This window comes from Achroia grisella, unplaced genomic scaffold (genome assembly GCF_030625045.1).
Source record: "Achroia grisella isolate CSIRO2021 unplaced genomic scaffold, CSIRO_AGI_Agris_v1 utg1245, whole genome shotgun sequence".
Taxonomy (NCBI): Eukaryota; Metazoa; Arthropoda; class Insecta; order Lepidoptera; family Pyralidae; genus Achroia; species Achroia grisella.
The window spans coordinates 211,986-226,656 of record NW_026712606.1 but is presented as its reverse complement, the minus strand read 5'-3'; the positions used below and the strand labels follow the sequence as shown (position 1 = coordinate 226,656).

The 14,671-nt window shown below is 32.4% G+C and overlaps 1 protein-coding gene across 1 annotated transcript; it reads right to left on the bottom strand.

Moving 5' to 3' along the window:
- Positions 1–322: 322 nt before the first annotated feature.
- LOC131854779 (brain tumor protein) lies at positions 323–14,375 on the bottom strand. The gene is made up of 9 exons (XM_059205931.1): positions 14,186–14,375; positions 11,031–11,199; positions 10,799–10,943; positions 9,330–10,716; positions 8,967–9,238; positions 8,385–8,573; positions 8,141–8,309; positions 7,829–8,061; positions 323–7,179 (listed from the first exon to the last, which is right to left on the bottom strand). The coding sequence occupies exons 2-9, from the start codon at positions 11,141–11,143 to the stop codon at positions 7,075–7,077; spliced, it is 2,613 nt and encodes an 870-aa protein (XP_059061914.1). The 5' UTR covers positions 11,144–11,199; positions 14,186–14,375; the 3' UTR covers positions 323–7,074.
- Positions 14,376–14,671: the final 296 nt, after the last annotated feature.

The following is a 14,671-nucleotide window of genomic DNA, read 5'->3' as shown; positions in this document are numbered from 1 at the left end:
TTTCTTATTAGACTACCTCGGTGGTCACAGCGGTTAGCACTTGCTTTACTTACGATGGTCGCATCTTCGATTGCTGGACGCTACAAACATTTGTATCCATGAAATTACCGGTTCGTATTGATCTCAATATTTTCCTTACAGAAAAATATTTAGGTATGCCTATCAGTTATGTTGAACCCATAGTTAGTTATATTACTGCAGGATTAATTCAATTCGCTGCACAGGTACTTCTTAAGTAATCATTGGAACAAATTTAAAATGATCTAGAGTAAAATAATATGTCCCAAATAGTAAACTAAAATCAAAACCCCATTTAGTGGCATGGAAAATCTTTATTGAAGTAAATATATTTATAAAGTCAGTACAATTTAAGTTCAATAGTTTCCAAAAATATTAAAGTGCAGGTTGCTGATCACCTGGCAATGTTAAATATGATTATTTCTTAATTAAAATACAAGCTAATATTGAGAAAACTGTAATATGTGAATAATAACATGTATATACCTAAATAAAATCATGACAAAAATATATTTTAGGCAGGCTCTGAATTACACTGCTCTATGCTGTTGTTATCCTGGCCACAGTTCACAATAATAAACTTATAATTATTAAGACACCGCTAAGATCACGTGAAAATTTGCACCCACCATAAAAACAAAAAGTAGAAGTGCAACGGGACAAAATATCCACAATTCTCATGTAATTTCAGCGGTGTTTGAATTTGGTCAAAGTAAGATGTGCAACTAGTTCAAATAAATTCTCTCTGTCCACAAATGACTCGGATAAATCTCTTCGGACACGATGTCTAGTATGGCCTATAAATTAAAGACTCAATTCCGCCAGTTTCCGAATGTGGTGGACAGACAACCAGTTGGGCATCTTATTTCACAATAAAATTAAACATCAAATTACAAACCACGCAATGTATATTCATGTATACAATAATATTACTAAGTGTATGTATATAATGTAAATACATTTTCATGAAAAACAAAATAATATCATGGAATATTCAAAGAGCCAAAATACTTGAGATTAACTCTACCTTGATACCACATTAACTTCTAAGATCTAGGCACAATGCAGCAGAGACTCCTGTATGGATTACATAACAATTTTCGTTGACTGTGGGGCAAAATGGTACAATCATACAGTAAACACCATCACACAAGACGTGCTGAAAACATTATCTACAACTGTCGTCTCGCTAAGTACATTGTTTGTATTAAGTATATGAGAAAATATTAACCTCAAGCTTACAGAGCAATCTACAGCAAGCAGTATAGGATAATGGTTTCAGAGGCAGTGATACTCCTATGTGCTGATGCTACTGGTGCCCCTGCAGCGTGCACTCGGCGGCATGCTGCCTTGAAGGCAAACAACTACATCTAATAAAACTTCAACGTTTACAATGTTTTCAAATATATACGGAGGGTATTGTCTGTTAGATATATAATTTTTTGTCGCTGAAGTCCACAGTCACACAAAACACGTCCATGTGGACTACTCCTAACTTTAAAATACTTTTAACAGAATAAAATTATTGAGCAATATATTCTTAATAGAATATAGTAGAGATTTGCTCGGCTGCACCAACTCTACAGAAAAATCATGTTAATCCTAGTATCAAATACCAATGCACACTCCACAAATGTCATTTTTAAGAATTAATAATAATTAAATTAAAGGAATAAAACAATCTTTGGATCAAAATTAAAATATGCATTTCAAACATGCATCTTTCACGCTAAATTACGATAATTTTCACATTTTCAACAAAAAAAAAAAAGATGACAAGAAACTTAATTCAGACCTATAATACACTTAAAACTAATTTAAAAACAAAAAATAGCCATTTTTAACATATATCTAAGCCAAATAGGAAAATTCTGGGAGTTGCAATCACAATTTCAATGAAAACCCAATTGATTCGGCATGATATGTTTTGTTATTTACTGAATAATTTGTGAAATAAGAAATATCTAAATGGCTGCTTATGTGAAAAAAATTATGCTTACAGTTATAGAAACAATTAAAAATAAGATCACTACAATACGTAAATACCAAGAATTGTATATTAAAATATTTGTACTTTTACTGACTAAAGGAAAAACATTGGCAACTGCTAATAATCCTACAATTGTAAAAAAAATAACTTGTATAATGTAGACTGAAAACGGTCATCTCAAATTCGTTCACTCTAAGATGTGGAATGCAATTAGAATTCTTTAACAATATTAAAAGGTATAATAATATATTAAATTTTTATATCAGCTCAACAATGTATATAATCTATAATAATTTAAAAGCCTAGATCCAAACTGTGATATTATTGCACAAGCACACATGTGGCTTAAAATTCCAATGGGAATAGAGCTCACAACCTTATTATTATTTATGTTGTTTTTTTTAAAAAACAGCGGATACGAAACATATAAGGTGGGTAAGAGTTAAGTTACACCATCAACCGTTTGAGCATGCTATTTTCAACATAAAGGAATAAATTGATCAGATGAAAATATAATGTTAAATCCTACCCACAGTCAAGTAACACGTACATAAGTAATAAACAATTGAATCGTTAATGCCACAAAACTCCACCGAAACCATCTAGCTGTGCTTGGTGCCACAACATAGGCAATACGCCCACCTCCAATAGGGAGGGTAACATTAGAGCTCACCTTGTGCGCTGCGAACCCTACAACTATCACTTTACTTGGCACCGAGTGCAGACGTCCTTGACATCCAAGCCTACAATAAGCTACCTCCTAACTCGCTACACATACCTAACCGGCCCACTCGTCTTCACTTTCATTACCAACATTCGTGATGTCAAGAAAATCGCGATATTCAGCGCCATATAAAGCGATACTACACAACTACTGAAGTAATTTATTGCTGGATACATAAGGGAATATAGATTCAAGAGAAATATATTTACCAAAAATTGCTTTAAAGTGTATATAGGTAACTTTTAAGATTCCCGAGAAAGGCTACTGTAATGTACTCTAATGATACAATTATTATCAAGTAATGTCAATGGACAATAAATACCATTTGACCTGCCATTATCTCATGACATAGTGCTTACTTGCTACGGCAAGAATATACAGCCAAGCAGACATGGCGAATACCCGCCGTGCCCGCGCCAACCACTAATAAACATTTCTAAACAACACCACCATATAGGCAAACTTGTGATACTGTTAGGTATGTTGTGTATATAGAATTGAAAAATACTAATTCCTACAAAAACGTCTACGTTGACGATTCTCTACATAAGATATATGGCAAGAACAAAGGAAACATTGTCAATGAGATAACATCAATTAATTCAAGATGTAAATAATATAAACTATAATACTTTTAAAATATAAGAATATCAATGTCATTGCATTTATTTGGGAAGTTACATATATTTATAATAATAGTAATAATTATATAATGACATTTCAACTTTTAAATTTATTAATATTGGAATTCACACATAAAATAGTATAATTTGTAAAATTATCCAAAACTTATCACACCACTTTTTTAATATTTTTATGCAACCCTAAAGCAATATTTATTATTAGCGTCAAACGCTCCCTTTGGGGCAATAATAAGTTCTATTTCGGTTAATTTTACTTCACTAACACACAATAATTTTGATCAATGACAACAAATTAAAAATGAACATTATATTATAAACCCTGAATATTAATAATAAAACAAAAAAATTGGCAACAATTAGTGACTAATTTTACAAAAATATCATACAATAAAATAATTACTATGTGCATGCACAAATATCGTAAGAAAATAATTTGGCAGTAAAAATTCGTAACTCTAAAGGCCTAAACACACTGGCCAAAAATACTATTCAAATATAGGCCCAGAACATATAATTAAACAAAACAATAAAATGAATATTAGAGTATTAATCACACCTACTCATCCGCGAGGGGTATGTAGACTCATTATTTTAAACCTATTTAAAATAAAGAAAATAAAATTCCCTAATGCTATCGGGACAAAAATCCTGAAACAAATAACTTAAAAACAATATGAAAAATAAACCCAAAAGTTACTCACTAATCAATAGAGGATTCAGACTCAAACGTCAATGTTTAACATATCACTGGCTCTCCATCGACGGCCCTACCGCGTTTCTACGCCCAATTTCCCACGCCCCCATACCGCGGTTACAAGTCATAGTGTCTTTGCTATTCTTAAATTGTTGTTCCATAATGTCTCTCTATTATTGCTCATATCACATTAAATGTTGCTAATGTTTCAAATATTGTAAATCTGTTCCAACAACAAATAAAATAAATACCTATTGCTAATTAAGTACAAGTATTAATTTAAAAACTATGTTTCGAACATGTTACGACAATAAATATATTTAATGATAATAATATGGCTCAGCAACTACGATTAAATGTGCCAAATATTTCTGCTGTGTTTAATACATCATCAAAATGCATAGGTAACCGTCCAGCATCAAAGACAAGACAATTACGAAATAAGTTTATATATAACAACTGCGGATATAACACGATTGTGACCCTAATAAGACGCCTTTCAAGCCGTGAATTATGTATACGCTATTAAAGATATAACAAGTGAACATTTTTATATTATTCAACCATTAAACTATGTAATATAGTTCCGTGATTCGATAAGTACTAACCTTTCTTCTACACCTTTAAAGCACAATGCATAAGTGTTGAACATTAGATAAAAAATTTTATTCTTGTCTTTTCAGTTGAACGATCAACATAACGAAACTATGCATATGAAAACTAAATTTATATTATAGTAACATTTAAATCACTACATTTTGAAGCTAAACGCATAAAATTTAGAGAGCTTTATAATAACATGACAAATTAACATAAGCTATAAAATATCACACTTAATTTTAGGTGGTCTGAGTTAAGTACTATTCCAAAATGGTATTTTTTGCAAAACAAAATAATGGTCATGTACAACGGATAGTGAGCTTTAGATATGTTATATACCTATATAAATTTCGTTGGCTGAATTTTGGCTCACCTTAACTTTCTTGCTAGTAAAACCATTGTTATTTATAAGAAAAAAGCGATAATGAGTATATATATCAAATATGTAGTTATTTTAATTTTCGTCGAAAAAGCCTAATTAGAGTTGGAAGACTATGAAATTACGAAATTACATTGTATATTATATTTAAATTTAAATTGTATTTGACCATTACTTGTGAATTACAAATTATTATAGATCTATTACCATATTATTATCGATGTGTCTACATTGAAAAATGTCCCATATTTAATTATAATATCCTATAATAATAATGATTCAACGGGACGAACTATCTATAATGAAGATCTATATATAGTGTCGCATTTTGTGAACCGCAGATCAACCATAATATTTATTATTCGTATATATGTACCTAATACTATGATTCCCAATTTTGAATTTAAATGTGGATAGTTATAAAAAATATGTATATAATTAATATTTTAGCGACAATATAGTGTCGACTTTTCTATAGAAATAAAATACTTTTTTATTAGCAAATTCATGTATACAGCCAAGTTGGGATGATTAGTCTTGGTGCGGTGGGTAAATTACTCATCCATACAGCAGATGCAACAAGTAAATTTTTCAACATAGAAGATCTATGAAATTCGTATAGTGTAATCTTGCGTTTCATTTGTGACAGGTGTTGTGACAAACAACATTACTGCACTAAATTGAAAATGTATCAATCCCAACAAATTAAATTACAATAAACAAATACAACAATATTCATATTAAGCTATATACATGAAGATGCCCCCAAACTTTATATATCTTACTTTGTTCAACTATCCCAGATACATTGTACAAATTTATTGCAACGTTATAAAGCAGCTTCCCCCTACTACTGAACCGAATTTTATTAAGTATGTATATCGTAATAGCCTACTCACGAAAAACCTTTCAAATATGTAATAGGCTCTCAAAACAAGAGTACATGAAAAACATTTTGTATAGACACAAGAATTCTGTAAATGGTAAATATATTTTAACGGACAATATATAATAATATTGTATACGAGATTAACCTAAACTAGATGGCACGTTATATTAGTGTCGCCTCCTTTGGTCTTTAACAACACTAAAATTTTATTACGATGAACTCAAATTGTGCGTTCGTATTTGTTCACTATCAAACAAATTGCTAATTTCTAAAACTTTGTCAATTATTTTAAAACAGTGTACGTATATTGGGCGACATTTAAGTTTCATGAGGCGACACTCCCACGCAGTCCCCTAATTGACATGTTTAAACTTCACTCGAACTAGGAACCACCATACCAGCTGCTAATTTAGAAACACAATATTTATAACAGTCCAGTCAATAGATGTGTTATATTTCTGGTTGTAAATTTGGTAGGATGGTAATTTCGAGTCCTAAAATAAGATAAACATTCCCATAAATATAATGTAATATAATAATATTGTCAATATATATTTAGGACTAACATTAAAATTTTTAATATAGCCATAGTACTAATGTAGTTCTTAATTTTACTATGGCTTTAAATTGTTAACTACTATAAAACCTCAATAGCGACAAATATCATATTTAGGACCAAAAACTAAGCACCCAGAACCAAATTAAATAATAATTAACTCCTGCCTGGACATTACAATATAAGACAAATAATATTATATACTAAACTTTGGATTTCCCGTTACTATAACTAAATGCAAAATGAAAGAGGAATAAAACCCAAAATACTCAATCATTCAGTACTTTGGAAATAATGACTTGTATAATCTATCCATAAGCAGTAGTACAATGCTTCTCTCTAAAATGCCACAAATAGAAAAAAATGTATATGAAGCTTAAAAAATGGGATAGCTGTGACTCACTGCACATGGACAGAACGTAAAATCAGACTAACATGAATTTAAACATAAAATAACGAAAAAAAGTAGTAAATACTGGTTTAGCAAAAATGATAAGCTTTGTAAAAACAGCAATTAAATATAAAAGGGAATAAATGTGAGATCTTGTAGTATGCAGACTTACAGCCATGAAAATACTCCTCAGACAATGTAAAGAGTGTTGAGGACTAGAACATGATGATTATTCTTAGCCAGAGTGACAATATACCCCTCGGATGTAATCTTCAAACCGCAGCAGCGAGAAACCTGCAATTAGACAATAAGAAGCTTTAATCTCAATATGCCATTATTACAATTGATATGAAGTATTGTTGGAATACTATAAAAATATACACTTTTTTTTAGAATTAAAAAACGAACTGTAACAGAATATCAACATTAAAAATATAACTACATCTACCTACTTTGTCTTTCTTAACCCATTTATTTCTAAAACAATATGTTGCCAATTCGCCTTTTGATATATGTACGTAATGCTAGAATTGACGGTTCCGATGGTTTTGAACTCATTTGATACTACTTTTTTTTTAAGATCAATAGGGTATATTTATAGGGATATATTTTTGCATTAGCAAATTAAAATACATATGTATTTGTTAATATCATGTTATAACACAAGTCCAAAATTAATATCTTAAGAAAGAGTGGTCTCAATCATCTCATCTCTTCCTAATACAGGTTTATATAAACTCACACACTTATGTATTGTGTCGTAAAATAAAAAAAAATATGTTTGGTATTTGTATCATTACAATTTAAAAAATTCTACTGAAATATACCAAAATTTGGAGAAGATGTCTCGCTATTACTTTTCTTCCATCTAAATTAAAATTTCTGGCATGATAATTGTGTTTGTTAAAGTATAAAACTAGATTTATATACAAAACAACCTTACCTTTACGTAGGGGCATTCAAACTCGGTGACCAGTACACCGTCACGCGAAAACACAGCGACGTGGAACTTGTTACCGTGCGAATCACCAATGAGTACATCGCCGGCATCCGAAACATCTATGCCATTCGGAAAATTGGTCACATTCTCGCATCCTATGCGGCGCAAAAATCTACCCTCATCATCGAACACAACAACGCAGTGACCTTTGAAATCGCACACATAGAATTCTTTACCTGAAATTTAAATAAAAGGTTAAAAGTTGAAAGGGCATTTATAGGACATATATTTATTATAATGTTACTGTAAATTTACCACTAATTGCAATATCCGAAGGCTCCCTCATACATTCGCTACAATCAAACCAGCTCATGAGATCACCTTCCTCAGACAGAATAAAAACAGTAGGTGTTACACTATCAACCGCGACGATTAATCCTTCAGCAGTGACTGCCAGCCCAGCTACTATATCAATGAAGCGCACCTACAAATAACAATAATATTTTCATTCAGTTACACGAAATTAACAAACAATTTAACATGAATAATAAGTACTTACAGCAATCTTCTTCAAAAAATGACCGTTTTTTGTAAAGATTTGCATGCGGGACCTTTCATTACCACGATCGCAGACAACAAACTTTCCAGTTGCACGAACGACTGCTACTTTGCGTGGATACCATAGTTGACCCTCTTCTTTACCAGCCACGCCAAAATTGAACTTGTGATTTCCAGACTTATCAAATACCTATAATGTTTTTAATAGTTTTATAAACCGTAACAGTTATAAACTGTACAGGGTAGAAGGGACAGGTTAGCCAAAACATAAACTAATATATTTAGAATGGTTTAAAACAGATGGTAAATTATTTTCCCACCGGAAAAGCACCACAGCCATATCCGATAATCGACAATCGTTAATATAGTATAAGTAATTTCAACCCATCATGATCATGAACTCATACCGGATGAGTTATAGTGATGTACCAATCTTGAATAGCCAGGATAAGGAGAAACAAAACACAATGTAAGCCTAGTATTATTTGATTTTTTTTTTGTTTTCAGGACAGAATAATAGTCTGATATTACTGTTTCAGTTTTTGCCAATCTGTCCCTTATACCCCCGTATTAAAAAACTTACTGTTATGCGATGATTATTTGTATCTGCAACAATAATGTCCTCATCATTTCCAAGGCAAAATCCATGTGGCGAATTAAATTGTCCTTTGCCGCCACCAAGCTGACCGAATTTAAATCTTATATGCATAGGTGTAGCCTTAGTTGCACGAACAAGCGGCGCTGGTGGAGCAACGAGGGCTGCCTCTTCAGCAGCAGTTAATAAAGGCCGTCCAGGTGACACGCCACGAGGACCCACACCCCCGATTCCACCGACACCCCCAAAGCCATTTACTTCTAAAAATAATAAATGTATATTTTTATTAAACAACAACTATCACATACGAATCTTTACACTTATACAACAATTAATATTAATCCCACTTACCAGTATTCAATCCCAGCTTAGCAAGTGCTTGCAAATTGTTATAAGCTTGAGGAGAATTCAAGTCTCCAGCCAACAATTCAGCTAGAGTAAATGAAGAAGCTGGAGATGCATGAGGGGTTGGAGGCACATCCTTTTCTGCAATGCTGGCCAGTTGTTGCAAATTATATTCCACCATTGAAGGCAAAGCTGGTACGCCACCTACCCCAGCAACAGGTCCCACACCAGGAGCACTATTAACATTTACTACTCCAGGCATGACACTGGAGTTTGCAACTGCACCTACGCCAGGGACAGATCCCACTCCTGGAACACCCATATTTGGTACTGAACCCACACCAGGAACACCCACAATGCCGACGCCAGTTACTCGACGTACATTGCCTAAAGGATAATCATCAAATACAGGTGCATTAGTTACAGATACAGCAGGCGAATGTGAATTAGATGTGATAGACACAATAGCAGAAGATTCACTGGCACGTTTACGCTCTTCGGCTTTGGTAGCTTCTGTTCTAAACACCCCAAATGTTTCTTCGGTGATAGTATCAAACTTATCAATCTTAGTTACAAACTCCAGTGAATAATCCACATCAAATTCAGGAGCGCCTTCGAGCAAGCGTGTAAACTGGGAAGCCACAGTCTTCTTCAACATAACTATTTCTGTACCATCTCCCCGACGAAGGAGTCTTGCCGCGAATTTACAAGCACAATCGATGCGTTGAACAGTCTTATCGACACGATCAAATAGATCCATTACTTTAAGCTCTCTTTCTTTGTGTAAACGTTCGAGTTCTTCAAGAGCCTTTTCACGGCGTCTTTCTAAAGCATCTTTATACGCCTGGAATGCTTCATTGATAATACCTTCAGCTTCATCACGTTGACGTTGTAAATCTCCTAAAGCATCATCAAGCCTCGCTGATGCACCACCAGCGGCAGTTGCACGAGCGTTACCTTCCATTATTAAGTTTCGTAATTCTAGACGCAAGTTGGGTTCAGCATCAACTATTCGTTCACAACGGTGCTCGCCAACTTTATGGTCTACAGTTAGGCATTCAGAACACGCACCGACATCGCATTCACAACAATAAAATTTAAGACTTTCCCCAACATGGCGAGTGCAAAAGATGGGCTTATGGACAGCTGCCTTCTCCTTTGAAGATCTGAGTGCATCAAATGGAACGACGCGGTGATTTTCAAAGCACCTCATGAACTCATGAGCAGAGTTACAATTGGAACACAAAAAATGAGAACAATCGGTACACCTAGCAACAGCTGGTTCCTTACTCTTACAGCAAGTACAAACAACTGATTGATCCATAGCAGAAACATCTAAAATGTTGGTAATGAGATAGTCAGATGGAAGTGATGCTGCTCCACCGCCAGATATCTGGAACAGGTTTATGACAATTAATTTATACACTTAAAAGCCTTAGACTATTGTATTCAGTAATAAACATTTTTTTTATTACCTTAGTCTCTTGTTTGCATATTGGGCATTCCACTGCTAGATCATATTTCAATGAATCACCTGCTTCATTGACCATTAACTTGTCAATACAAGCTTCACAGAATACATGAAGGCATGACAAAACTCGAGGACTGCATAATTTATTGCTACAAAAATTATTAATACATTTTTATTACATTTTTTCCAATTTACAACACACTGCAATAAAAAATCTGGATTTGTGAAATACTCACTCGCAAATGTTACAATTTTGCTCCTGTTTTCCACTGTCAGTAGACTCCAATGAACCCTCATCCCCCAGGCTTAGTAAGCCATCACCATAAAGCTCTCCATTCATGTCTTCCATTTTAACTTATAATTATTTTGGTGTATAATGTAATATTGACTTTATTCAACAAGAATCTAAAACAATATTTTAATATTTATTATTATAAATTTTATTAAAAATTATTTGTAAACATATTTTTTTATTCTATGCCCTTATTTAGAAAAAGTCAGACCACTAAAAGGAGTGGCAATGTATAATTTGATATTGATAGTCTTTGTTAAGTGGTCATGATTTGGCGATGGAAATAAAAACATCAGGACCCACCTATCAGCATGTTTGTCATTTCCGTTGCATAAAAAAAGATCAATTATAGATAAATTAGACAAATAAAAAGAATGGCACAAAAACAAAATACTGAAATAAAAATTAAAGTAGACTGTTAGTTACTTCAAATATCATATACCTATGAAAAATTTAAACAAATATATTTTACTACCTGTTCATGAAATAATCCTAAATAGCAATATAAGTTAATGAGTCAGAATAGTAGCTACAAAACATGTCTTCAGTAATAAGCTGTGTTATTTCGCATTTTATCAATTACTTAGAAATTCAATTATTTTCTGCAAGAATTTTTTTCCTTTTGTTTTATACTTCTTGTAAAACCGGAGCACGCTCCCTCAACCTCAACATACATACTGCTCAATAAACAGTTCAATATTTCAATGTGAATGTGTTGCCCTAACTGAGGTGGCTGCCAACAACTTCAACATTAAATGAAATCTATCAGACAGTGGATCCATGCTGTAAGCACTACAAAACAGAAACCCTAACAACAAATTGTATCTAACATCATTAATCTAACAGCAAATAATGGAGTGCCAGTATGCCATGGACTCCATTATTTGCTGTTATCATTGCACAATGGGGTAATTTTGCAGTAGATAAAATGGTACATTTAACCATGTAATGAGCCTGGAATGAGCAGGCGAAAACCAGATCTGATATGGTGGTATATATATACCAGGGTACACTATATATCATAATATGGTATATAGTGTACCATGCTGCTTTTACCATTACGCTTCTCACAATTTCAAACTTGGATTCACCAGAGATCCTATGCAATACAAAACCAAAGATTGAAATAAACCAGTGATTGTAAACAATTAAAAGTAGCAATTCCAGTAGTAAACCAACAGTTAACAAATATGATAATGATATGGCCAATAATAGGCCACTGTCTCTTAAACAAACACACACACAATAGATTCTACAGATTACAGACAGTATTCTTTGTTAGGCTGCATTAGTGGCCACACAACATACACAAATTCTCGGAATGTTGAAGTAATAGTATGAGCCAGAGTGGCTACTTTAGTAGTCTCGGCCCTACATACAGAACAACGTAGATAAGAGGCTAAATGCAGAGAATAGAGTTCAATTTGCATTTACATATTTCTTGTAAACCAGATAATCTTATGATGGGTTGGATATGCAAAAGACAGTTTAACTATGTCACCATACACCACCTAAGGAAGACGTAAGACTAAAGTACTCTCTTTCTATTATAATACAACTAAAACTATTTCTTTTGTACACTAGGAGTTAAATTTAATAGCAACAAAATAACCACTCATGAAATACAAGAATGTATTCCACACCATCATTGTTGTTTGTTGGGACATAGTCAATACTACACTGCCACAATTATGTTATGCTATAATGGTATAACATAATTTGTTGATATTATAAAATTTAACTTTTATCTCATTAGCTACTTTTGGATTGACTAATTTGCCAGAAATTGTTGTTTCCAATTTCTTCCTACATACTAATATCTATAAGAATCATTTGAAGGTTCTAATTTTAACAAATGTAATAAGTAAAACAATCTATCCCAGATTTGTGAATAACAATCTTCTTACAAAGTCTTTTTTGAAGCTATGAAATATGTACCACTAAACTGTTTTCCTTTTAATACATGACATAAGCTAGGACTATAAATTTATTTCCATATCCTACTTTCCAGTCTCATGACAAATAATATGTAATAAAAGCAGACATTCCAAATTGAGAGTAATATATTTTTTTAAATATGTGACAAATGGATACATGTCACTAAAGTAGAATCATAAGAACACAAAGTACTATTCAAAATGGAAAAAATGCAAATATAAAATACTCAATGTATTTTGTAATTCAAATGTTAAGATATTGACTTATCAAAATAAAATTATTGTTAATAATTGTAATCAATCAAAGCAATAATTTTAAAAAATCTGAACTATACATTTAGTAAGTAGTATTGACACAGTATTCCAGGCTGCAATGATTGAAATTATTTTTATACTAGTCTACAACAAAAGAATGTCCCTAAATAATGTACTTGACAAGCCATAACCTCATTTACTCATTTCCAATGATGTGACACAATCAGGTCTGTACTTTAACAAAATTTCTTATTGGACCTAACAGTTTACTAACCAAACCAAGGAACACCAAAGGCTCAATGATGCCCATGTATACAGTGCAATGTGTTTGTCTCCTTTGTTTAAGTAACACATAGGCACACAGATGTGATATGTTCTAGAACATCAACCACATTTGTATTGAGTGCATCTTAATCAAAGACATGGTTCAGAAAATATTTCATCATTAATCTAGGTTTAAATATTCTTAAATAAAAGATTAATTGAAATAAAGCATAAAAGATCTAAAATCATTCATTTCACCATGTACTCAAATGACATAAAACTATCTAAACATAGAGCCAAATAAATTAGAAAGATATATAGGGTTCTTCACGTTTGATTTCATGTCAAGTAGTTTACGAGAAATATTCTATATACAAAATTAGGTACATAAACATTTAACACGCCACAAATTACTATCAAATGTAAAATTGAAGCAACCGGCGCAGTGCGGTAAAATAATGATAGACAATTTCCAAAAGGTAGTAAAATAAAAATGTATACCTAAATAGAAATAACGCAATGCAGCATCCAGACAATGGCGAAGGTCGATAGTTCGATGGCTAATTTACTCTGCGAAAACGCTCATTTTCATAAAGAAATTAGCAGAATATAAAAGGTAGGATTAAACAAATAATTTACAAACCTTTAACAAGTATATTTTGCTGTGAAAAGGCGAATAACGAAACGCGCAGAATGTTCTACCACGCCGTAACTATGACAATATTCATCACTATGTAAATAAATAAAAAATGAGCATCAAATCTCAAAAAATATTTTTTTAAATAAAAATGGTTTTTTCGATGAATTTAGTTAATGTTTTGTCACGTTCTCATTTTAAAAAGAGGAATACATCACGGTATATTGATTTTCTGCGTTCGTTGGTTGCGATAAGTGTTGCAAGATTCCATTCATCAAAAGTTACTTCTATGTCAATTAATTTTGAAAGCCGAAAAGGGCAGATCTGTACGGTTAAAATGTTTTACTCGTTACAAAATTAAATCCTTAGCAAATCTTATTATGAAAAGTATAAAGCGGCCTTAGGACACCCCATTACCGATATAAAACAAAAATCAATTATCATGAATTAATTGCAATCAGAGATATTAGTAGTCTCAATATGTTCCTCAAA

Bases quoted from the DNA above. Each gene is read 5' to 3' on its own strand.
- LOC131854779 (XM_059205931.1), bottom strand. From the start codon at position 11,143: ATGGAAGACATGAATGGAGAGCTTTATGGTGATGGCTTACTAAGCCTG. The intron at 10,717-10,798 runs GTAATAAAAAAA...AACCTGTTCCAG, and splicing joins TATGCAAACAAGAGACTAAG to ATATCTGGCGGTGGAGCAGC. The intron at 9,239-9,329 runs GTAAGTGGGATT...TATTATTTTTAG, and splicing joins TAAGCTGGGATTGAATACTG to AAGTAAATGGCTTTGGGGGT.